Below are 22,987 nucleotides of genomic sequence, written 5' to 3'. Positions count from 1 at the left end.
TCCCAGCAGAACTCCCTTGGACTCCTGACCTTCGATAAAAATGAGGAAACGACACTCCTGATTTTCAAGAGATTATCATTACCATTATGTTTCTCTTAAAGGAGACATGTTGAGCTTTTACAAATTAAAAACAAACAATCTCTGTGTAGTTTTTTTAAAAATTCCCTATTTGTTTTGCTAATAACTCCTCAGTCTATTCAGACAGAATTTATATGAACATAATGTTTCTTTTGTGTTACTAATCATATGCATTTATGAATATATTTTTATATAAAAATGAAATGATAGGATGATAGTGGTCATATCACTCTATTCATTATAGAGAATGGGCCAAACTCTCCACCTAATTGTGTTCTACTGAAGATTGAGTGGGTTGCCCATCAGCTTTTGCACTACAGTAAGTACATGCATGCATTTTTGCAGGATGTGGTCCACCATATGACTCTGAGTTATGCTTAACTTCTGGCAAATGTCAGACCATAAACTGCTGATATGTTTGGAAAAGGGACTGCATTTATCACATTCTCTTCAATGAAACGCCTTTACAAATTTCACTGATGTATTTCAATGTGGATTATGCTTTTCAGATCCAGCAAAAAGTTAGTTAAAAGGAAAAAGGGGGTTTAGCAGAGGTTCAAAGTGTGTCTTTGAACTCTGTATTCTTCTGAAGATCTGTATGTTTCTGCTCTCTCTAAGGGAGTACTTGAGTAGTTTATGCTTACCTTGTTATGCTTACCTTGTTTAAACAACTAGGCTCATAGAACTAACCTGAACTATTTCAGGAAACAAGGAAAGCCTTTTTATCCCCATTCAACTAACTTTTTTTTCAACTGTGTTCATGCATTTTTTGCACGTCTATATTGTTCTGATTCTGCAAAATTCATTAATGCCAATGTTGTTGCAGAAAGATGCATTCACCAAAGTATACGTATACTTTGATGAATTAAAGATATTCTTTCCATTTTAGTATGTAAAATTTGGAAAAAAAGATGTGAGCAAATGAGTTTACACAACCTATTCTATAGCACTATGTTGCTGTGTATAAGCCTCGGGCAAAGAAATCAGCAAGGAAACATTTTGGTTGCAATCTTGTTTCATCTTCTTATAAAGAAGAATGAAAAAATAAACGATGCATAAGTTGATAAAAGCCAGAAGCTGGCCATAACTCTGGGTCATACTATGGCCCACACTCTGCAAGCACGAACGCATGAGCTTATCTTGGTGTACAAAAATAATCTCATAAGAAATCATGGAAGTCAGAGAACTGCTTAGATGAGGCTAAGCACGTGCATAAGGATTTGCAAGATCAACTATAAATGCTGATTTACTGTCTATGCAATCTTCAATATAACCATCTTTGATCAAGAGTTTGGCAATTATCTGTAATGACTAGTGTATGTGACCATTGTTGTAAGGGACAATGAAGAAATACAAAATATCAGTGAATGCAAAGCTGCCAAATCACAAATACCAAAGGTTCAGAGCTTGCACTGAGAACGTAGTGCAACAAATTGTATGAACAGAGATGTTGCACAGAGAATATTGGCTCATCAAGGAAGCACTAACACACAGGAGTCAGCTTATGTGCATTTGAGTTTTCTTATGAGAAATAGAAATAATTTATTTCAAAACTTTCTTGTTCTTTCTCTATATTCTCATAGAGCATTTGCAGCATAACATCTGTGCGTATAATGAACACTAGAAGACATAGCATAGTGTATTTAATAAATAGTACTTATAATAAATCATAAATACATATAAATATTATTAACTAAATATAAATAATATTATTTTAACATAAACACAGCCTTCATTCTAATGTGCTTATACTTGACGGAGCACAAAAGAATTTTCAAAATAGAACTGAATTATTCTCTGTGTGTTGTTTGCCCGCTCCTTCTGTATCTCTTTATTGTATTTATTTTGTGTTTAGCTAAAGCGAATGCTAGCAGTCTTGGTAGTCAATTATTCTCTCTTTTTTGTAGTAGTCAGACCTTCTGGAAGCAATGAGGCTCGCATTTTGTGGTAACGACAATGCTTCAGCTTATAACATCAGTGCTGGTGTCCTAAGAAACGTCTGCTTTGTGGATGCCCTCAACTTGGTTCCCCATGTCTTCTTGCTATTTATCACCTTCCCAATTTTGTTCATTGGTGAGTTATTCAATGGAGCTGTGCAATCCTACAAACACTTGAGCATGTATTTATACTCACTCATGTTTATATGTGCTTGGAGGCCTGTGGTGCAAACCATTGCATGCTTTGTATTTATCAGTTCTAAAAAAGAAGAGACAAAATGGCTTGATACAGAGGATGTGATGCCAACCGCTTAAAATGCTGGGAATTTTAGATATAAATCTGAACTAAGCAGCATGAAAAGATGGATGAGAACCAGAGAAATCAGATCCAAATGCTTCGAAACTTCTCTCTGGAGAAGTTTTCTTCAGATTTGAAATTGGCAACTTGCAACCTTTGCTATTATTAGATATTAGAAGACTTAGGGCAGTGGGTCTGAATTCCCTTCAAGTGATGTGAACTTCAGAGAATATCCAAAATGTGCAACTTGGATCTAAGGCTAGGAGAAGTGTAGGAAACTTTTAAAACAGAGTAATTACTTCTTTTGCCAACATTTGTAAACAGAAGTAGAGCAAAAGAGATAATCTTTTTCCACAGGAATGAAAATAAGAAATTATAAATCTCTCTTGAAGAATTTAGGACAGTGGAGTGGGTCTAACTCACATGTTCTTGTAAAAAGCCCCATCTAAACTAGTACTCTAATGATACTTTTTCTCTATATTGTGTCTTTATCCTAGTTATTTGCAGTGATGAAATAAATACAATTTAATACTTTTTCAGAGCTGTCAAACAGATTCTAACTGATCATAGGAGACAAAGAGACTTGAATAACTGTCAAAAGGCAATAAGTATTAATACAAATAAATATTCTCCTGACAACTGCATGAGAAATGGCATGTCAGTTCTTCCATGTTACCTTCCTGGTGTCACATACATCCATAACAATACATTCCTTCCACGAGGAAGATTTGAATTTGAGACTATATTCAAACTAGAGATTTAAGGATTTCCATTATGCAAAAAGACTCTGAAGTGACTGAATAATAGGGCCACAGGAACCTGTGGGCTAAGATGCTCAGTACCCAGCAATCAAAGGTGTAACAAGATCCAGTGACTGAAAACTAATGAAGTAATTAGGCAAGGGAATAAGAAACAAGTTCTAACAAAAGAATAACTAAAGACTGGAAAAAACCCAAAGGGTTATGGAGAACTCTCTCCAACAGTGCTGGATCTTTATGTCAGTGCTGGCTTTTTCTTTGAGACGAGATGCAAGTCACCCTTGAATTACAGGGCTTTCTGCAGAAGTGTTTGATGGAAACGTCTGAGGGCAGAGATAATCTTTTACAACATTCTGTGTTATGCATCAAGTGATAGCAGGCTGCTTTAATTTTTTTACAGGTATTAGCCATTTAATTTTGAAATAATATTGCAGCCACTGAAAATTCCTTCTATTTTCTAACAATGTTAGAAAAAAAAAATAGCTTAAATTCTACGGTAGGTATGTATGTATGTATGTATGTAATTCTTTGTTTTCTATTTTGTACCTTGGTTATCAGGACAAATAGTTGTTGAACAGAACATTAAAAGCCAAGTGGCGTCCACAGTATTGACTGACTCCAAAACTGAAAATTGATGATGAACCGTGTTTGTGCAGATGTACGGGCAAAGAGGAAATAAAAATGAAAAGCAGCTTGGGAGAGACAAAGATAGAAGCAAGGTCAAAGAAAGCCACATTAGATTAGGAAAACCTCAGGAAACTATAGAAAGTGCTTGAGACAGATGTGGAGAAGAGAGAATATTTTGTTCCTGCAGTACTTTGCATATTAAACAAGGATGAAATGGTGAAATCCGGACAGTTTCCAAGAATGAATAAACCCGGGCTCTGGTTTATGTGTTTCTGAGTCACCTGATGAGCCTCTAGGCACAATGAGATGCTGCATCCTTGTGTATCAAAAGCATATCCTGGATTTTAAACTCAGTTGTTTGTGTTTTCTTTTGATTTGTTTCTTTACTTCCCCCAAATGTGCTGTTCTTGGGATTCTCTATGGGCTTCCGGAAGTCTGTCAGGGAATTCCAGGAGTTGCCTTACAGTAAGAGGGACATGTACAGCCATTTGGGCTGACTTAGGACAGCCCTGTACCAGGTGGGATGGGACCGAGGCCAAAGCAACATGCAGGACAGACTCGCCATCATGAGAGGCTAACTAACCTCTGATCAGTCCTCAGCTCCCCAAGCACTGTCACATCCATCAGGTCCTTGGTGTCCCACTTCTTGCCAGGTTGCTGGGCTCAGAGAGGATCTTGCCTGAAAAGGACAGGTGCCATCTGAGGTGATGACATGGAAGTAGGCTTCAAGATTAATTTGTTGATTAAATCAGCTGAGTCCTGGTGCTGTGCTGTGAGCTCTAATGTGCCAGGGCAAGGAGGCTGGGCTGTGCCGGAGGAGTGGAGATCGGGAAGTTGCCATTCAGCATTCCCTGAGACAGTGCTACCAACCAGGCCGGAAACAAAGATAATAAATTTTATTTGTTTGAAGTAAATATATCTCTTTGAGGCCTCTTTGGAGGATGCAACATTTTTATCAGTTGGAAACTTTTCCCACTCTTGTCTATGGCTCAGAAAGACATGATGATGCCATCACTTAAGAACTGTCAGTCCCTGTTGTGTGAGGGTGAGACTCTGAGACGTTTCTTCTGGTTTTCTCATCTTTGTTCTTGCCTGGGGACCTCTTTTCTTTGATTGCAACTGTGGGAAGTTTGTTGTTCCATTGTCTACAGAGTTAGATCAAAATTATGGGGGGGCTACATGGCAACTCAGACACTCCTGGGTCATCTTATTAGTAACAACAGCCCCCATATTCTTGTAGGGGGTTTGTATTAATTGTATACTATTAAGTGTGACCTATGGATTAGAATAGGGAATTGATAACCAGATCACTCACTGGCTGGCTGTGTGATAACCTTCCTCTTTCATTACTATTATTTCCCAGGCTGGGGAAGCCAAAGCTCCAAAGTCCAGATTCACCACAATACCTGGCTGCACTTCCCTGGACACAACCTGCGGTGGATCCTGACATTCACCCTCCTGTTTGTACATGTGTGTGAAATAGCAGAGGGCATAGTTTCCGATACGTAAGTGATGGTGTTTGGTGGATAGCCAAGCTAATTACATTCTTTAATGAAAAGTGTTATTGAGTGATGAGCTGGCTAAAAAGGCGTAAGGAGTTTTTCCCCCCAAAAGATATGGCGTCATTTCATGAACTGTCCCGATTTTAATGGGATGAAGGTGAAACGATTGTTCTTAGCACTTTGTTATTCTCTTATTGTCAATATTTACAATATTGACAAAAGTTAAAGCATTCACATGGAAAAAATCTTTTTGTCTCTAGGAAAGTCATATTTGTCCTCTTAAATAGATTAGCAGAAACCTAGGAATGTAACAGTGGTGAAAAAAGACACCAAATTCACTAATTTATACCTTATTTATTTTCAGACAAATGAAGTCTCGCCATCTGCATCTCTTTCTACCAGCTATAATGGGATTTGTGGCTGCCACTGTATCCATAGTCTATTACCATAATATTGAAACGTCTAACTTTCCAAAGTTACTGTTGGGTAAGTCTAAGATTTAGATACTCTTACAAAACCCAGTGAGTTAGCCGTAGTCAGCTTGCGTAGATTGAAGAGGATGGTGAAACGTGTGAGAATACTAAAAAAGAGAGAGGAATAATTCTCTGCTCTTTGAACTAGTATTATTGTAGGAGTTATTGCACCTTTTATAATGTACACCCTGAAAACTTTTTGGAAGTGATCACAAAAGGAAAAGCATTGTATGCCTATTGTATTTCTAGCATGAGCTTTTAGGTATTTTTTAACACTGCTCATTATTTTGAGGCAAAAACTTGTCTTCATTCAAAAGAACTATTTTAAAAGGCCACTTTAAAAAGTAATCTGATCACAAATCATCCTGTGCAGATGGCTGTTGTTTCACAGCATTCTTTGCAGTTGATTCTGAGGTTACCCAGTCTATTGTCTAAGTCAGGAGATGGTCAGAAGAATGTGACTAGACATTGCAGGATAATGTTTCGTACAGGCATACTGTCCAAATTACATATAACTCAACAACCTGAATGAGCCATTGACAGATACAAGCCAGGATGCAGGATATAATTAAACTATATGAACTCTTTTTCAAAATGAGCATGTTTCCATATGCACCATGCTTTTTCAAAGAGGCAATATGATATTTGTCATGTTAAGTGACTTTTGCTTCATTTTAATAACAAAGTTCCCCTTCAGATTACCTTCAGTGGACTTTTCTAATTGTGTGAAGGCCCACTATTGTGGATCTCTTTGAAGGGTGATGGCCCAGGAAAGAAAACAGTGACTTGGGAAAAGGAAGTGCAAAGCAAATCTCCTGAACCTGAGTTCCTGACTTTGGCTGACATCACACATCGCCAGCCTGCAGGCTGGTCATATAGAGGATCACCGTGCCTGCATTGCACTAAGCCATGGAATAGTTCTGTTTGGGAGAGCTAAAACTTCTGCAGTGCTGGTGTAGTTAATTTTTTTTTTTTTTAAATTATGCATGTTTTACAGCTCTCTTTCTTTACTGGATAATGGCCTTTGTCACCAAAACGATCAAGCTTGTCAGATACTGCCAGGATGGTGTGCCATTTTCTCAGCTGCGTTTCTGCATCACTGGAATTATGGTCATTCTCTATGGGCTGCTGATGGCTGTGGAGATCAATGTCATTCGAGTTAGGGTATGTGGTTTCTTTATCAGGATCTGAAAAAATATCAGTAGTATCTTGGGGATGAAGATGGGTCTTTAGTCCCAGTAACTCTGGCTTGTGTCAAGTTTAGGCCCAAGTTTAGCTTAGCCATAAATATCTGGTTAATTCTACAGAAATCAATGGGACCTGGCATCTCTTTTAAAATGTATGTCCTTGGTGTGTCCCCTGGACTTGGTATGTATGTGTGCCCGTGTATATGTATACACACAGAGAGTGCATATGTATTTGTATAGATATTCATGCATATTTGTGCATGTAAGGGTATATGTGTATGTAATCTATACAATATATGCTATGTTAATGCAGATAAACTATATATGTAGTGAATGTATAAGTTAGCATACATTCTTACTGACAATAATTTAAAATATAATTATAACTCAAGAACTCTTTTTTGTTGTTGTTCAGATAGAGATAGGTGGTACTGGTAGGCTACAGAGCTGTGTCCACATACCATATTGCTCAATTCCTTGCCAGTTATGCTTTCAAAATGGAAATGATCCTATTTACATGCAAATTTATATTTAAATTCAATGTAAAATTACCTTTAAATGCAAATATGACACTGTAGTTGTATTATACATAATTTTTACTAAAAATTACTGTGAATAAGGTAATTCCTGAGCACATGCTGCCTATTTTCTCCTCTCCAGAGGTATGTTTTTTTCATGAACCCTCAGAAAGTAAAGCCACCAGAAGATCTACAGGACCTGGGGGTGAGGTTTCTGCAGCCATTTGTCAATTTGCTCTCAAAGGCGACTTACTGGTGGATGAATACTCTTATTATATCTGCTCACAAGAAACCTGTGGACCTGAAGGCTATCGGAAAGCTTCCAATTGCAATGAGAGCACTGACAAATTACGTTTGTCTCAAAGAAGCATATGAGGAACAAAAGGTAACCGGAGATGTTTGTGTCACTCTTTGGCCTTATAAACTATACTGTCACTTTGAATTTTTTCTGCTTCTATGAAATCCTAATTTTAGGAATTTTTAACTTAGGAGTGTTTATTCCAAGGTGAAACTTGGCTTAGAATGTTCCAATCCAATGGCTACTCTTTGGTTTTAAGTGATTTTACAGCAGGGGAGGGTTGCCAGATTGAGAGCAACTGGAAACTAAAACCGTAACAGACTGATCACTTGCTAGATTTCATTTTAAAAGTGAAAGCTTGGTTTAAACCTTAGCTACTTGTGACAGCATCTTAAATTAGAGGACATTCTGTCCATAGTTTCAGCTGGAAACACTCACCTTCACTCTTTTCTCCAGTCACCAATCCAAAACACAGCACGATATGGGCTGCTATGAAGAAAATTAACTCCATCCCAGCCAGACTCAGTACAAAACCAAGGTTGGGCAAACTCACTGGGTAGGGCAGGAGTTTCCAGAGAAACTTCTGGATACATTTAGGGAACACTGTGGTGTTTCATTTGTGCTTAAAGCTGGTGATTTCTGCCAAAAAAGAAGTATTTTGTTTTGCAGAAAGGAGGGAGAATTTGAGAGCCTGTCTCCCTGATTTGTACATACATATCAATTCTCAAGTGTAAACACAGAGAATTCAGGCATTAAGAGGCCACTTTGGAAAATGTATCATGTAGGACAAAAGCATATAAATCCCGTTCCTGGTGCACACACCAGATAAATGTGTTTCCAAGCAGTGCACAGTTTAGAACTGCAATGCAAGGGGAAGCTGGGAGGAGCAGCTCTCTGCTCCCAGCAAATGATGGAGCTGCAGGCTCCTTTCTGTGCCCTCTGAAATGAAACCATAATCAGTGCAATTGTTTCTATTTTAGTAGATTTAGGTTGCTTCTCTACAAAATAGTCAATGCTTACAGTACTAGAGACCGAGACCCTTCTGCTTTAAGCAGAAAACTACTGGGTCATTGGAACTGAGCTTTTCACAGCAAAGGAGAAGTGCATCCCTTAGACCATGCTCCTTAAAGAAGCATTTGGTACCTAAATCTTGCTTAAAGAGACCAAAAAGTCTTAGGCACCTACATGCCCCCGAGGATCTGAGTCTCTGTGCCATTCTTAATGACAGGCATGATGTCTAGGTGCAAGCATTTTTCTATAGCTCATTTACATCTGCAGATACTGTGTGTGCCTGCACAAATATGGGGTTCAGATGCCAAAAGGCAAGTTAAATGTGCTATTGCTCATGTGCATGAATGCAAACATTCAGTGTGTAGCTTCCCTTGGCATGTGTCATGCACAAATGAAGACTTGCATAAATGTACCCATACAGTTACATGCGCCTACATTTATAAAGCTGGCTTACATCAGATTTTTTGGTTTCCGTAACTGTTTAAAGTCTCAAGATTACCACAGCTTCTAACACATTTGTGCTAATATTCAAAAACAGGCTGTAACCCTAAAGTAAACTGATACTTCACAGATAAAGTAAACCAAAGGGCTAAAACCAATCCAAAGAGCCAGGCAGTGGGAACTCGCTGCAGTTCACTCCCACGGAGGAATGTGTTGGTTTGTGCATGGCTGGGTCAGAAAGCAGCCTCAGAATTAGGAAAATTCTTCAGGTTGAAGCGTGGTCTGGAATCTGGAAGAGATGATATGTCACTGTCTCTGCTGCCAGGGTGTATTTTGCACTAATCTTCTGCAGCTGGCGAGGGGAGCCCCCCAGCATCCTCTGGATTAAGTGGGGTTACCCCTGCCTGAGCCTGGAGATAGCTGATCTCAGCTGTGCTCCATGGCCCTGCAGAAAGAAGGCTTCTGTTCCTTTCCAAACCTTTCTTATCATGCCTTGATGAACGATGCTGAACATGACCATGAATATTCTGTATTGTAAAATGCCTTTGAGATAGCTCACGTGATGTTGTCTTGCTATCCCTTCTGCATGCTATGAAAATTGAAGGCAGCTGAGGTTCTCTAACAAGTAATAGCATGAGGGAAATGAGTCAGGTTAAATTTTGATGACTGGTTTCTCAAAATCACTGTTTTCCAAACCTGTGTCCCAAGCATATACGAGTGTAAACTAGTGGTTCTGAGATTAACTTTTTATGGCTGCTATCTTCTGATTAAATAGCATATTGCCATTTGCGTAACCATGAAGTCTGTGAACATTGGGTTCAACCTTTTCTTGTTTTCTTTGATGTTAGTGGGTAACTCCTAAAATCTGTATTCAATTATTTTGACAGAATTCTTCTGGGTCCTACCATATGAAGGTTTGCCTACTGAAACAAGACCTAAGCTAACACTTCTCAGTAACAAATCTGAATTCACTATTCTGTTCTATATTTTCTTACATCTTCAAATTTTCATCAAGCAGTTCTTAGCATTATGAATACATTCACTACTCAAAATTCTTTTGTTATAAGTAATTTTTTCAAAACATCAAGTAATTTAATTTTAATATCACTTTCATGCTACATGGTGTTTTATAGAAGTTTAAAGCCAGTTATCAGTAATTTTATTATAATATTAAGCAATATAAAACAACACAATACAAGGCTAAATAACTGGTGATCAACATTCTAATTGGCTATTGGTCTGGTAGTCGCTACTGCAAAAGGCATTCCAACTCTTACAGTAAGATATAGGTCATTTGTTACTGGTTTTATAGATAGCTTGTGTTTGGCAACATAGCATAATGCAGCATATCATAAGAAAACAACATAGCATATGTTCTTTCAAATTAAAAGATACTATAAAACTAGAGGTAAAACAAGCTCTTTTGATAATTGAGCTTACTTAAATATGCTGTTTGAGTTTTTTTCCTAAACAAAGTACTGCCAAAAAAATTGCAATTGGCTTTCCTTATCTCATTATTTCCTGCCATCAGTAAATATTCTAAAACATGGACGTGCTTTACTTTCTTGCTTTTCTGGACAGTCTCCTATAGAAACAGAAATACCTTATCTTACAGTATTTTTATCATACCTTTCTAAGAATCCTGGAGAAATTCTAAATGTGGATAGGAAGGTTGCTTCTGCAGAATAAGCAGTGATGCACACCATACACATAGGATTAGACCCATGACCTTGAATTCCTATATTCTCTTTAATACACGTTCACAGTTCCTACTATATTAATGGACATTTGGGCTGAAGATAAAGAATTTTTTAATAAGATTGAGAAGAAAAATAAGTCCTTAATAATATGCAATGAAACTCTCACAGCCAAATTTTTGGACCAATGTACTATATGTGGGTAGTACTTGTCACATAATCCCTCTCCCCCAAAATTTTATCCTGTTTCTGTTGTTGCTTGGCTTTTGTTTTGGTTTCTATACAAGTGGTGTGGATGTTTCAAACCACATACTAGTGCATCACACATCACATATCCCAAACTAGATTTAACACATTGATATTACATTTGGTTTACCCCATCAACCAAAATCCTGTGTAATTTGCTCTGACAGTCAATAGAAAGTTTTACTTTTGGGATGGTGTAATAGAAAATGCAATTTTTAAAGTCAAGGACCATCAGAATTTCCTATACTTGCTGTTCATGTGCCACTGTGGATCTTACCTGTTATGGCAAAAACAGGAGGAAAGAAAGTGTATTAGATAGCTAGAAATCACAGGGACGGAGCATTGCCCTTCAGCATCAGACTGACACTGTCAGCTCCAGCAGTAAGGGAACAGTCAGATTTCCGTATTTACTGAGGCGTACCTTACAGGTGGCTTGATTTACCAGCAAGTGCTGTCTCACTGCCCTTATTTCAACTGTTGAGTGCCCAAGGTAGAGGAAATTACAGTCATTTAAAAGGGAGGTGACAAGAAAACCTAAGCAAGTGCCACAGGTGAGAACAGCAGTCCAGCCTAGTAATTCACACAACAAACGCTACCAACCATACCAACAAAAATAATCCTGGCAAATTTAAACAAACACCGGGATGCATAGTTGTGTAAACTGATTAAGTTCACATTTGTGTTGCTGCAACTCTTCCCTGTCTTTAGTCCAGCTCCCCTCCTTTTCTGTAACTGGATAATTTTTAACATTATGTTTTAAGATACTTTTTCTCACCTTCCAAAAGGAAAGCATGTCCTTCCAGTCTCCTATGCCCAGGAGGAGAAGCTCTTGGCTTCAGGTGGCTTCCCAAGCCACAGCAGTTTAAAGGGACTGGGAAACTGCAGAAAATAATCATCATGGTAATAACGTTTTTTCATGCAGAAGGCCCAGGCAGAGCTTTTTATTTGTGTCTTAAGACATTGGCCAAACTTTCAACTGTGGATTTACTGAAACATGTCAGTGGTTGTCAGACAGCTATAATGAGTGGTGACTGACAGATCATCCTTCAGCACCTAAATAAAGGATAGGGTTGGCATGTACAACATAGTATACTGCAAGCCCATAACACTGGGCCTCAAGAACCATTCTGGAAAAGAGCTTAAGATTAGAAGAAAAATCCACTCTTCTTTCTCTCCCCTGCCCATTAGATACTTCAGTGAATTTGGAATTCTGATTAAAAAAGAAGAAACAACAGTGTTTAGCAATAGAGATTATTAGATAATTTAATTTAAATTAATTAATATTTTTTCCAATGAAAAGTAAGTAGATTTCAGGTAGCAATGACAGTTATGTGAATTGTAGTAGTAGTGAAAACAGCTATTGAAATAGCAAAATCTTATTAAAGAAATAAGGATTTACCAATGCCATTTACCAAATTTACCATTAATTGAATGTCCATAATAGGATGTGCAATTTTTTCCAAAAGACAGCAGATGTGTTTTCCTAATAAGTTAGCTTGGCTCATATCAAGCTGTGAAAGTGCAGATCATTTATTTGAGGAGGATGCCAGTAGCTCCTGTAGTGCCGTCTAGCTCAAAACCCATTAGGCAACAGATTCAGAGCCTTTTGTCTGGGAAATTTGCATGAGGCCCTTGTGCGCTTTCCCTCATCTGAAGAAGCAGTTTCATTCTTACCACTTTCGGAAATGTTACCTCCGATTTGTCCCCGTACTGCTTATTTCTCTGTACTAAGCCTCTTGGCATTGGGTATGACCAGCCTGGCCTAATCTCTAGAAGCCAGTAAGCAGCTATCTGGCCCTCCTGTACCCTTGTACATTTTTGGCACCATGCACATATTCTATCTCACTGTTGAAGTGGCATGAAAGGAAAAACAGAGAAAAGAAGAAAAAAGACAAGGCAGCCAGGCAGGGTACAGGCATGCTTGCTTTTCTTTGGTTAATGTGCCGGGGCAGGGTGTTGTTATTACTGGGCTATACTTAAAATGTCTCTGTGAACACTCAGGAGGGCTTGGCTTGGGTTACAACTTGCAGCCATCCGTGCTACTTGAAAAATGACAGATGTTTTTTTAAAGTGTCAAAAGCTGCTGCCTGAAGCGCAAGGAAGCACTCTGCAGACCATAGATCTGTTAAGTAAAACTCTTTCTTCTTTAGATTGAAAGGACCTCAGAAATGCCAGAACTCCTCTGACTAAATACAGAGATATTTGCTGGTTGGTGTTTTAGGGCAGGAGTTGTCATACTGCATAGATTCACGGAACTGAAAGCTAGAAAGCACCCTTGGTTGATTTAATCTTACCTCCCAACATAGCCTGTTACTTTCATCGTGTTGAGCACAGTAACTGCTGATCGGCTGAAGTGTGTCTTCCTGGAAGGCGTCCAAGAGATGGAAAAAAATCCAGATATATTAAAGTATATTCTTGCAGGTGTCTGTCCGTGTTTTCTCCTTCAATCCTTTTCTCACATCAGAGGCCTTTACTGGATCAAGTGGTTTCACAGCTACTGTGAAAGCCAAGATTACCAATACGAGCAAGGGCTTGAAAGGTCAGACCTTTTCCTGAGCACACATGTGACAAGGAGCAATGGCTACATGCCAGTATGATTAATCTGTGTTTGCATTCCTGTGTTCACAGGTTCAGAAAAGTGGTAGGATTTAGAGATGAGAAACCACAGTTACCAAGAGGAGGCAGAATTTGAATTTGCTGGGAAGAATGTCTGAAATCTGTTGATATCTACATGGTTGCTACCTCACCCACTCCAAAACACCCTTCAGGAACCATTTGGGCATCCAGACAGGAACGAGATGGAAGTTGCCGTAATAAAGCCAGGGAGCCCTCTTCTTGGTGCATTGATACCTGTTTCTCTGTTTTCCAGAAAAAGGTAGCAGACCAGCCCAATCGGAGTCCCTCCATATGGTTAGCCATGTATAGTGCTTTTGGACGACCAATTCTCCTCAGCAGCACGTTCCGTTACTTGGCTGACTTGCTGGGTTTTGCTGGGCCATTATGCATTTCTGGCATTGTCCAGGGCTTCCAGAATACAACCAATAATACAAATACAACAGAAAAGGTAATGTGACAACACGGATTGAAAGACTTTGTTTGGTAGTAGTTCTAGATTCATATCAGGTATTTAATACTTCTGGCTGCATGCTTTTATATGTCTGTGATCATCGTTGTATTATTTCATTGTTTCTTTCAAGCAAATTGAGTAATTTTTTGTGAGAGACAGTCAAGTTATAAACCTCAGTAGTGGAAGTCTTTGGTATGAATGCCACACAGGTAGTGCAGGCTTCCCCCAGTTGCCCGGCTGTCTGCCTCTTGGTGGAGTCATCCCTGCAGTTCTGGGGAGAAGGAACAGCTTTTCTGCTCCTCTTTAACTACGCCTCCTCATGTCAGGCAGGACACCCGCTGGTGGTGCCTCAGGGAGGCATCCAGCAGGGATGAGTCTGGGAATTCTGCTTAATTTCTATCCATCTGTCCATTGGTAGTTCATTGACCGGTTTGAGCTCTCTGAAATCTGTTTTCCACTGGGAAGCAGAGAGTAGTCTCTCCCTGTTTGTGACTGATTGTGCTCTTGTTGCTGTGGTGAAATGCATTGGTGCGTGTGAGAAGGTGATAAGCATCCACTTTATTCAATGGCATTCCTGATACTAGAGATGCACAAAAGATGTTAGTTCACAGCTCATTTCAAGTTTCATGGAGACTGAAATTTCAGAGGCCACCTCTAAGCACTGAGCAAGCCTCTGATACAGAACCTTTTCTATCATAGGAAAAAGAATTTATTAGTAACTAGTGAAAAGATACAGGTAAAATTATTTTACTAGCTGACAGCAGAGAAGACATGATTAAGAAATTTTCCTACGTCTGTCTTCTGAGACAGAAACATCTCCATACACTTTATGCGGAGTGTTTTATATTTGAAGGAGCAGATAGGTATGTAATGGAATAACATTTTCCCCTCCAGATAAAGCATTTGACTATCATCACTGTCCAAACTTCTTCTCCTTGGCTGCTTGCTCCTGACATTCATGTTCTTGATGGTCTGAATTTGGCTTTAGACTCTCATTCAGCCATTGCACTGAAGAATGAGACTTTAATTGTGCAGCTTATCAAATAAAGGTCTTTATCATCCTTGAACCTCCACGTGCTGGATTTGAGCCACAGAATTAAAAGGCAAAGTGCATATTTTGCCTTAAAAATGGGGCTTTTTTGCACTTTGAACAAACAAGGTATTTTAGCTTGAAAATTATCATTTCTGGATCTCAAATTTAGGAATCTGTACCTTGTACACTTCCTTCATCTTTTGTACTCTTCAGTGTAGTGGTTTTAGTTGTGGGGTTTTTTTAAGTTTTAATCAACACTGGCTAAAGGGAAGATTAAAATCATTGGAGAACTTGAAACCACTCCAAGAGCCGAGCTTGGTGACAGTCACTATTTCTTTTGGATACATTTCAGAATACATTTGCTTTTAATTTATGGATTTTGATAAACTTTCTCTTGGTTGTTCTTGCTATTATGTGTTTCTCCTTTAAATTCAGTCTAGTTCCAATTAATGTGAATTAATTGAATTTTATGCTTATTCCCCCTTAATACCTGAGAACTCTATGTACATTAATAAAGGTATCTACAAATGTTATGTTATTATTGATATCCCCACTATGTAAACATGGGGAAGTTAGATGCAGCAGCACATTAAGAGAAGAGTTTCAAATATATTTATCTGGCCAGTCCTGAACTTAAACAACCCACATTTCAAGGAGTCTTGGGCTGGTTGAGCCACTTAGACCTATTATTTCAGTGGGATTTAGGTGTCTTACAGACATTGGACCTTTTGAAAACACCGTTGGGTGCATATACACACCTTTTGGGTGTCAGCTGCCCATGGCAGAGGGAGGAGTGTGTGGTGTGGCAAGGCTGGGGTCACTGCAGTGAGGTGAGCCTGGAGGGTTCCGAGCACCTCTCTCCTGCCTGCAGTCTCATGGCAGATGACACTTATCCAGAGTGATGAAAGAATCTCCAAGAGGGTAGCTACGTGGTTTACTTTCCACTGTTCCCCAGTCCTTTCATCTCAGAATCAGGCTGGGTAGTTCAGTAGAACAGGCTTTTTCTTCTTCTTTTTTTTTTTTTTTTTTTTGTAAGAATTCCAGTACATCCTGCTTCCAGCTGGATCGGAAATACCAAAAGAACAGCCTTCCTTGCAGTATTTTGGTACATTTGTTTCCTTTTCTGCCTGAAACAGAGCAGAACAGTGAACATAAAAACTAGAAAATGAAAACAAACAAAGTGATTTGAACGAGACTTTTTTTTCCCCTGTTTAAAGTTCATTTTGTGGAGAATACTGGCATATATGTTCTTATTTTATTCAGAATTCACAGGTATCATAGACTATATTTCTGGAAGGAATTGTTTCCATAATATGCAAATGCAACATGAGTAACTAATCCCATATAATAAAAAATATTTTCTTGCAGCTTCTTTGTGGTCCAGGTGGAATGAGCTATTTTCTACAGAGTAGCATTTCTATCCTACAAGTCATCAGAATTCGATGAAGAAACTAAAGATAAGGCAGACATGGTGATCTAATTGTCCGTTTCCTGCTAAAACCAATTCATTTTAGAACGGCTAAAAGTTAAGTCTTTAGAACATGAGTGGAGTATTTAATTGTATCCAAATGATTTTGCCATGTAGGTACAGTGAGAAATCTGATTTCCATAACTGTCCCATAATACCATCAATATTTTTTATTGTAATGTAATGACTGAATTCCCTTGTTTCCAGTATCTCAAGAACATACAATCCCTCCTATGCCACTTTCACCACTTTTTCCTTTCTTTTCAGGTGAAGGATCCATCAAATTCGTATCTTTCCTCGGATGAATTCCTCAGGAATGTTTATGTTTTGGCAGTTCTTCTTTTCCTGGCCCTTATCTTGCAGAGGACATTCCTGCAGGCATCCTACTATGTGACTACAGAAACTGGCATCAACCTACGAGGTGCTTTACTGGTGAGCAAAGATGTTTGCATGATCTGCCAAGAAATTCACTAACACTAGCTCCAGCTTTGTACTTCCATTTGTCTTGTTCTTTATCTGAAGACTCAGTTAACAGTTGTTTGAGAGAAGAGATGCACTGTATTTTTATACAGAAAACTGGAGAAGTGGTATCAGTGACACAGCCAAACTGATGCAGCAATTGCTTTTGCTAAAAACAAACCCCATCATACTAACATGCAGAAGTTTAGCACTCACACTGTGCATGTAAGAACATATTTTTGCAGATGACATTAAGTATATGAAGATAAGCAGTGTTGTTTTGGCTCTGCCCCTGCTTTGTTCATTTGCCTATGAGGTTACTTCTGCTGACTGTGAGCAGTTATCTGCAGAGTATCTTTGGCCAAGCTATGTTTTATGGGAACATTGTCCATGTATCGTGTGCGTGATTCTGAATATTTATGCCCTTTTGCACAGAGCCCTGTGGGATGGGACAGGAGTAATTCATCTCCAAAACTGTGTCTCTCAAACTGGCATCCATTAACCCTCTGTGAAAGCCATGTTTATGAACTGGAGCCAGCAGCTCCAGCTCAGAACGTGGGTGGGTTGTAGCAGGGATCTCTGCAGACCACACTCCATGGACAGCAGTAGCACTGTGTGCAGAACAGAAGCTGGAACTGATGTTTTGCCAGGTGTAACTAACCACAGGAATATCATCTCAGCATGGAAGCTTCTGGGTTTTGTGCACACTATGATTGTTGTAGATATTTCAAACATTTTCTGCCTTCTCCCAGGATAGATGGTACAGACGTGGTGGAGAAAGCGTACCTGATTATTTCCTTGTGCTTTTGCGACTCCCGCTTGCCAAAATGGGGTCTTTTAGGACCATATGCAGCTGATGTAATTCACCATGGTCTGTAGGCATTTCTGCTTAATTCTACAGGATTCATGGACAAAACAGGGCAAGGGGCACAAATTATTTTTAAAAATTTCTCAAAGTTGCAGTGTTTGATATTTGGTCGTAGCTGCAAACTGGGCTCACAATATTTGTCTTTAAAATTCTGGTAGATATAAGTCCTGATTAATTTTAAACTTTCTTAAGCTCCTACAAATTTTATGGAAATAGATGACCAGGTAAAGGAGAGAAACCCAAAGGAATACATAGCCACCCTGGTCAAAACTTCATAGCATGAGTTTAACTATCTTATCAGAAACAAGGATCTCTGACAGACAGTGTCACAGAAAAGCAGGCTCACCAAATGTTTGTTCAAAGGAGATCTTTGCCCAGTCTCCTAAATGCTGATGTTTTGCTGTCATTTTGTTCTATTTTAGGTCTGTGTTAAGCAACAAACCTTTTAAAAGGATTTGGAGTTTTTTAAAGTCAGTTCTCTCTCTTGTGCTTTCTCTCACTCTGTCTCCATCTTTCTCTCTGTGTCTCAGGTGAGAGACTTGGAGAAAGGCTGTCTTACGTAAAGACTGATACCGCAGTTTGAAACGTCCTTCTGCTACTGTTGCTTTATAATTATATCATTTTCATATCTTCCATTTTACTCCTTTCCTACAGGCAATGATATATAATAAGATCCTGAGGCTTTCGACGTCCAACTTGTCCATGGGAGAGATGACGCTGGGACAAATCAATAACTTGGTTGCCATAGAAACAAATCAATTAATGTGGTTCTTGTTCCTGTGCCCCAATCTGTGGGCAATGCCTGTTCAGGTAGAGCATCAAAGTAAGGGCCTGATTTCAGAGATCCTCCAACCTGGTTGAAAAGACAATTTGTCTGTGAGACTACTACAAAATCCAGAGGGGAACTTGGACTTCACACTCAATTGCCAGGAAGACTAACAAGCAGAAACGTGGCCCATCATCTCCTCCAAGGGCTGGGAGGCTGTCTTTGCAGTAGAGAGAGGAATTTTTGAGCAGGATTTCCATGTCATGGATGTGGTCTGTGACTTTAAGAATCATGACCTGTCATCCTTTCCCTGCTCATATTTCTTCCACTACTGGCACAAGTCATTGCTTTTATTTCTGCCACATGGCAGCATCACAGGCATCTGACCAGTGCTAAGTATTGCATTTGCAGTGTCCACTTTTTAACTGCGTTTTGTGGCAGGAGCAAAAAGCAATTGAATCCTGCTCAGTGACTGACAGCAGCACCAACAGTGTGCTGCACAGAATGCCCAGAGTAGCTCTCATATAAACAAGCTTAGTTACTGTAAACATCTGGTTCTTAACAAGGCTGGGAAAGATCTGTAGGCAGATCTGTAGGAAGGAAAAGTAAAAATTATTAGCCTGAAAGAAATATTCAAAAGTGCTAAATGACTTAATGACCTAAGCCACACTGATTTTCCATGAAGCTTGGACTCCTGTAGCACCTTTAGAATTTTAGCTTGGGGTGCAATTGACATGACCCTAACCTGTAGATAACCCCACCAACATTAAATAAGTTTAAAAAAGGATAAAAGCCACTCTTATAGTAGATCTGTTTTGCTGAAATTCCTTGGACTGCGTCAGTAATCTATTATAATAGTCAGCAATATTACTACTACTAATGGAAAAAAATACTGGGTTTATGTGTCTATTTTAGGATAGGGTAGGGTTTAGAGAGTCATCAAATAATTTATGGAGAAAAGGACAAAAAAAGTTTGCAGAGTAACAGAAATTAGAAATAATACAGAGCATTTAATTTTAAGTCACTGTTTCACACCCAGGTTTATTTGGAAGAGTTGCTGTTAATACTTTGAATGTTATTAAATGAACAGGTGGTCTGATTCCTGTGGCTAGTGAAGAATTATATGTAGCCTAAATTCACCACTCATTTGTCTCTTTAATAAAGTCTCTGTCTCAGCCACTGTAGAAATGTAATGGCCTTCCTTACCACTACTGTAAAAGGCTGGTTTGAGGAAACTTCTGATGATTTTGCTGGTTCCTGTAGTTGACCTTCAGGCAATCAGGAGACAGGGAACACAGGGGAGCTTGACCATAGCTTTGTGCAGGAATGAGCGTAGCATCACCCGTGAATTTACCCTTGCTGAAGAACTTGGTGAGTGAGCACCTGTGGCCTAGGCTACAAAGGGCTCCTTCTGCTCTTTAGCTCTATCAGTCATAGTGATTACCTTACACATCTGCTCCAACAATAAAATTGAAAGGAGAATACTTACTATTTCCTTCTCAAAGTATTATGCAGCTGATATCAATGACACTGGTGTTATGGTAATAAGTCTTTCTGCCTGATTAGCTCAATTGGCTGTTTTTTGCAAAAAAGAAGGAAGAAACTAACCCTTCGTAACTATGAGCTGGATTATAACTATACCACTCTGGAAAAGGTGTTGGGACTATTCTGTCTTGCCTTATGCAAAAGAGTTGAGCTTCAAGGGATGTCTCAAGAAACAGCAATTGTCAGGGCTGCCCCCTCCTCAAGCAGTAAAGCTTGTAGCAAATACTGAACTTATATCCTTCCAGTGTGAGCCAATATAGCCATAGCCTGCTGAAGATTGGGATGAATCTTGCAAAATACATTGTGTATCAACAGATTATGGCCTGTTATCAACCACAAAAACTCATTGCAGGATCGGGCCCCTAGTAAGGGCTTCAGTTTACCCCAAGTACAAATTGCTACCTGTAACCTTGTATTATTCTGCTAAGAAAATGGCATGTAGGTATGTTAATTTACATTACAGAAGCCTGAAGAGCTAAATAATGCTTTCAAAATGTTGAACTCCACTGATTCTTATTTCTGATACTGTATAATAAGAATGCAGATTTAAAGACAGAACTGACTCATTGAAGAGAGAGCAAAAACACAAAGTAAGCAACTAGTTAGTTCTGTATATCCTGTACCATACAGTGGAGCTTTTTTTCAAAATACTTATGTAGTAGAGCTTGTATTAACACAGGAAGCAGAATCGCGGTAGTTGCATCAGAGACATTCCCAGGTAAACCATTGCGGGAAGTGTTCCCAAACTTTTTGTAGGGCTAAGGTAGCATCTTGGTACTTTCCTACAGACCTACACGGTACTGATGCACAAGGTAAGGTTTGTGTCACTCCCAGCACATATGCTTCAGTGCCTGTCTTAGATGTGCCTCTGTTTGCAGTTGCAAGAGGACCACTATGACAGAGTGCAAATGTGATTCATGACAGTCCTAAGACCTTTGAATACTTCCAGTGATGTAAGGAGTTCTAGTGTAAATAAGACTTAAGGCCAGTGATTCTGTAAAATGCCTTGGGGCAAGCACCATCATTTTAGTGCTCCTTTAGTTCTGTGGAAACCTCGTCTGGAATTAGGACTACCAGGCAGTAACATAAACTATGCAGTTAATGTCAAAAAATAAAGGCTTCTGGGTTCATTTCCCACACTTCCCAAACATGACTTTCTGAAGTAAGGGCTCACTTGATTCCTATGAACCACTTGTTTATTAGAAGGAAAAATAATTTTTTCTTGCTATCCTTCTGGCATATTGAATTCTCCTTCTTTTTCTATATTGCTTTTTTCTTCATAGATAATAATGGGTGTGATCCTACTCTACAATTTACTTGGAATGAGTGCCTTGGTCGGTGCTGCTGTCATTGTACTGTTGGCTCCAATACAGTACTTCATAGCTACGAAGCTGGCTGAGGCTCAGAAGAGCACTCTTGTAAGTAAATTATTTCAGTGACATTTGTGATCCAGTGTAGTGGTTTAACCCCGGCCGGCAACTAGGCACCACACAGCTGCTCGCTCTCTCCCCCAGTGGGATGGGGGGAGAGAACTGTAAGAGTAAAAGTGAGAAAACTCGTGGGTTGAGATAAAGACAGTTTAACAGGTAAAGCAAAAGCCACGCATGCAAGCAAAGCAAAACAAGGAATTCATTCAGCCATCTCCCAGGATCCCAGGAAAACAGGGATCCATCATGCCTGATGGTTACTTGGGCAGACAAATGCCATCACTCTGAATGTCCCCCCCTTCCTTCTTGTTCCCCCAGCTTTACATGCTAGGCATGATGTCCTGTGGTCTGGAATATCCCTTGGGACAGTTGGGTCAGCTGTCCCGGCTGGGTCCCCTCCCAACTTCTTGTGCACTCCCAGCTGCCTCGCTGGTGGCGTGGGGTGAGAAGCAGAAAAGCCCTTGGCTCTGTGTGAGCACTGCTCAGCAGTAATGAAAACATCCCTGTGTTATCAACACTGTTTTCAGCACAAATCCAAAACACAGCCCCATACTAGCTACTATGAAAAAAATGAACTCTACCCCAGCCAAAACCAGCACATCCAGAAATGAGAACGAGTAATCAGGGCTTCTTGTTGTTAGTGAACATTCATTGCAGAGGTTTGGGCAAGCTGTGTCTTAATTCCATCATGCCTCCCTTTCTGTTTTTCTGTGGCTCAGTATCTCTTCCTTCCTAACATTTGTCAGACAAGAATCTGAAAAAAGTATGTGGGCCTTGACCTGTCTTCTCTGCAGAGAGTATTTTTCACCCAACTAGCATGGTTTCATATGAATTCAGTTCCATGAAAGGGTGTTATTCCTACATTCAGATGTGGGATGTTAGCAAACAGTACAAATGACTGATAAATTACTGGAGGACAGTTTTAAAGAATGTGTACAACCGCCCTCTGAAATGGCTAGAGACTTTATGCTCTCACCCCAAGCTTTGGTATTCTCTAAAAATCAGCTGGCATTGCTGGATTAATATCTATTGTACATTCTTCAGTGCTGTAAGTTTATTTTGCTGTCTAATCTAGTTCACCAATTAGAAATGTTTTCTGATACTTTGTCTAATTTTTATCTTTATTCTTGTGATCCTTGAACTTTTTTAATCAACCTTTGGTGCTTGAGTTGTCAAATATTTAAAGATCCTTGTTATCTTAATATTCAGTAAGCAAATTATACATACATTAATTTAATCTTCAGCACACTTCAATCCTGTACAGTTGTGCCAATTTATACCAA

At 39.2% G+C, this 22,987-nt stretch overlaps 1 protein-coding gene across 9 annotated transcripts in view; it reads left to right on the top strand.

Moving 5' to 3' along the window:
- ABCC9 (ATP binding cassette subfamily C member 9) overlaps nucleotides 1–22,987 on the top strand; it is a 77,085-nt gene that overhangs the window by 7,137 nt on the left and 46,961 nt on the right. For 8 of the 9 annotated variants that reach the window (XM_052788782.1, XM_052788781.1, XM_052788779.1 and 5 more), the window contains exons 2-11: nucleotides 323–397; nucleotides 1,986–2,151; nucleotides 5,062–5,203; nucleotides 5,565–5,686; nucleotides 6,671–6,837; nucleotides 7,521–7,763; nucleotides 13,941–14,135; nucleotides 16,907–17,071; nucleotides 18,621–18,776; nucleotides 21,561–21,695. In XM_052788782.1, coding sequence (XP_052644742.1) covers nucleotides 2,007–2,151; nucleotides 5,062–5,203; nucleotides 5,565–5,686; nucleotides 6,671–6,837; nucleotides 7,521–7,763; nucleotides 13,941–14,135; nucleotides 16,907–17,071; nucleotides 18,621–18,776; nucleotides 21,561–21,695 — 1,470 coding nt within the window. In that variant the 5' untranslated portion in view covers nucleotides 323–397; nucleotides 1,986–2,006. The remainder of the gene's footprint in view (nucleotides 1–322; nucleotides 398–1,985; nucleotides 2,152–5,061; nucleotides 5,204–5,564; nucleotides 5,687–6,670; nucleotides 6,838–7,520; nucleotides 7,764–13,940; nucleotides 14,136–16,906; nucleotides 17,072–18,620; nucleotides 18,777–21,560; nucleotides 21,696–22,987) is intronic. The other variant, XM_052788776.1, reaches the window with a different exon arrangement.

The sequence above is a fragment of the Harpia harpyja genome, chromosome 6 (assembly GCF_026419915.1).
Source record: "Harpia harpyja isolate bHarHar1 chromosome 6, bHarHar1 primary haplotype, whole genome shotgun sequence".
NCBI classification, from domain to species: domain Eukaryota; kingdom Metazoa; phylum Chordata; class Aves; order Accipitriformes; family Accipitridae; genus Harpia; species Harpia harpyja.
Note: the sequence above shows the minus strand (reverse complement) of the source record. Positions and strands in the feature narration are given on the sequence as shown.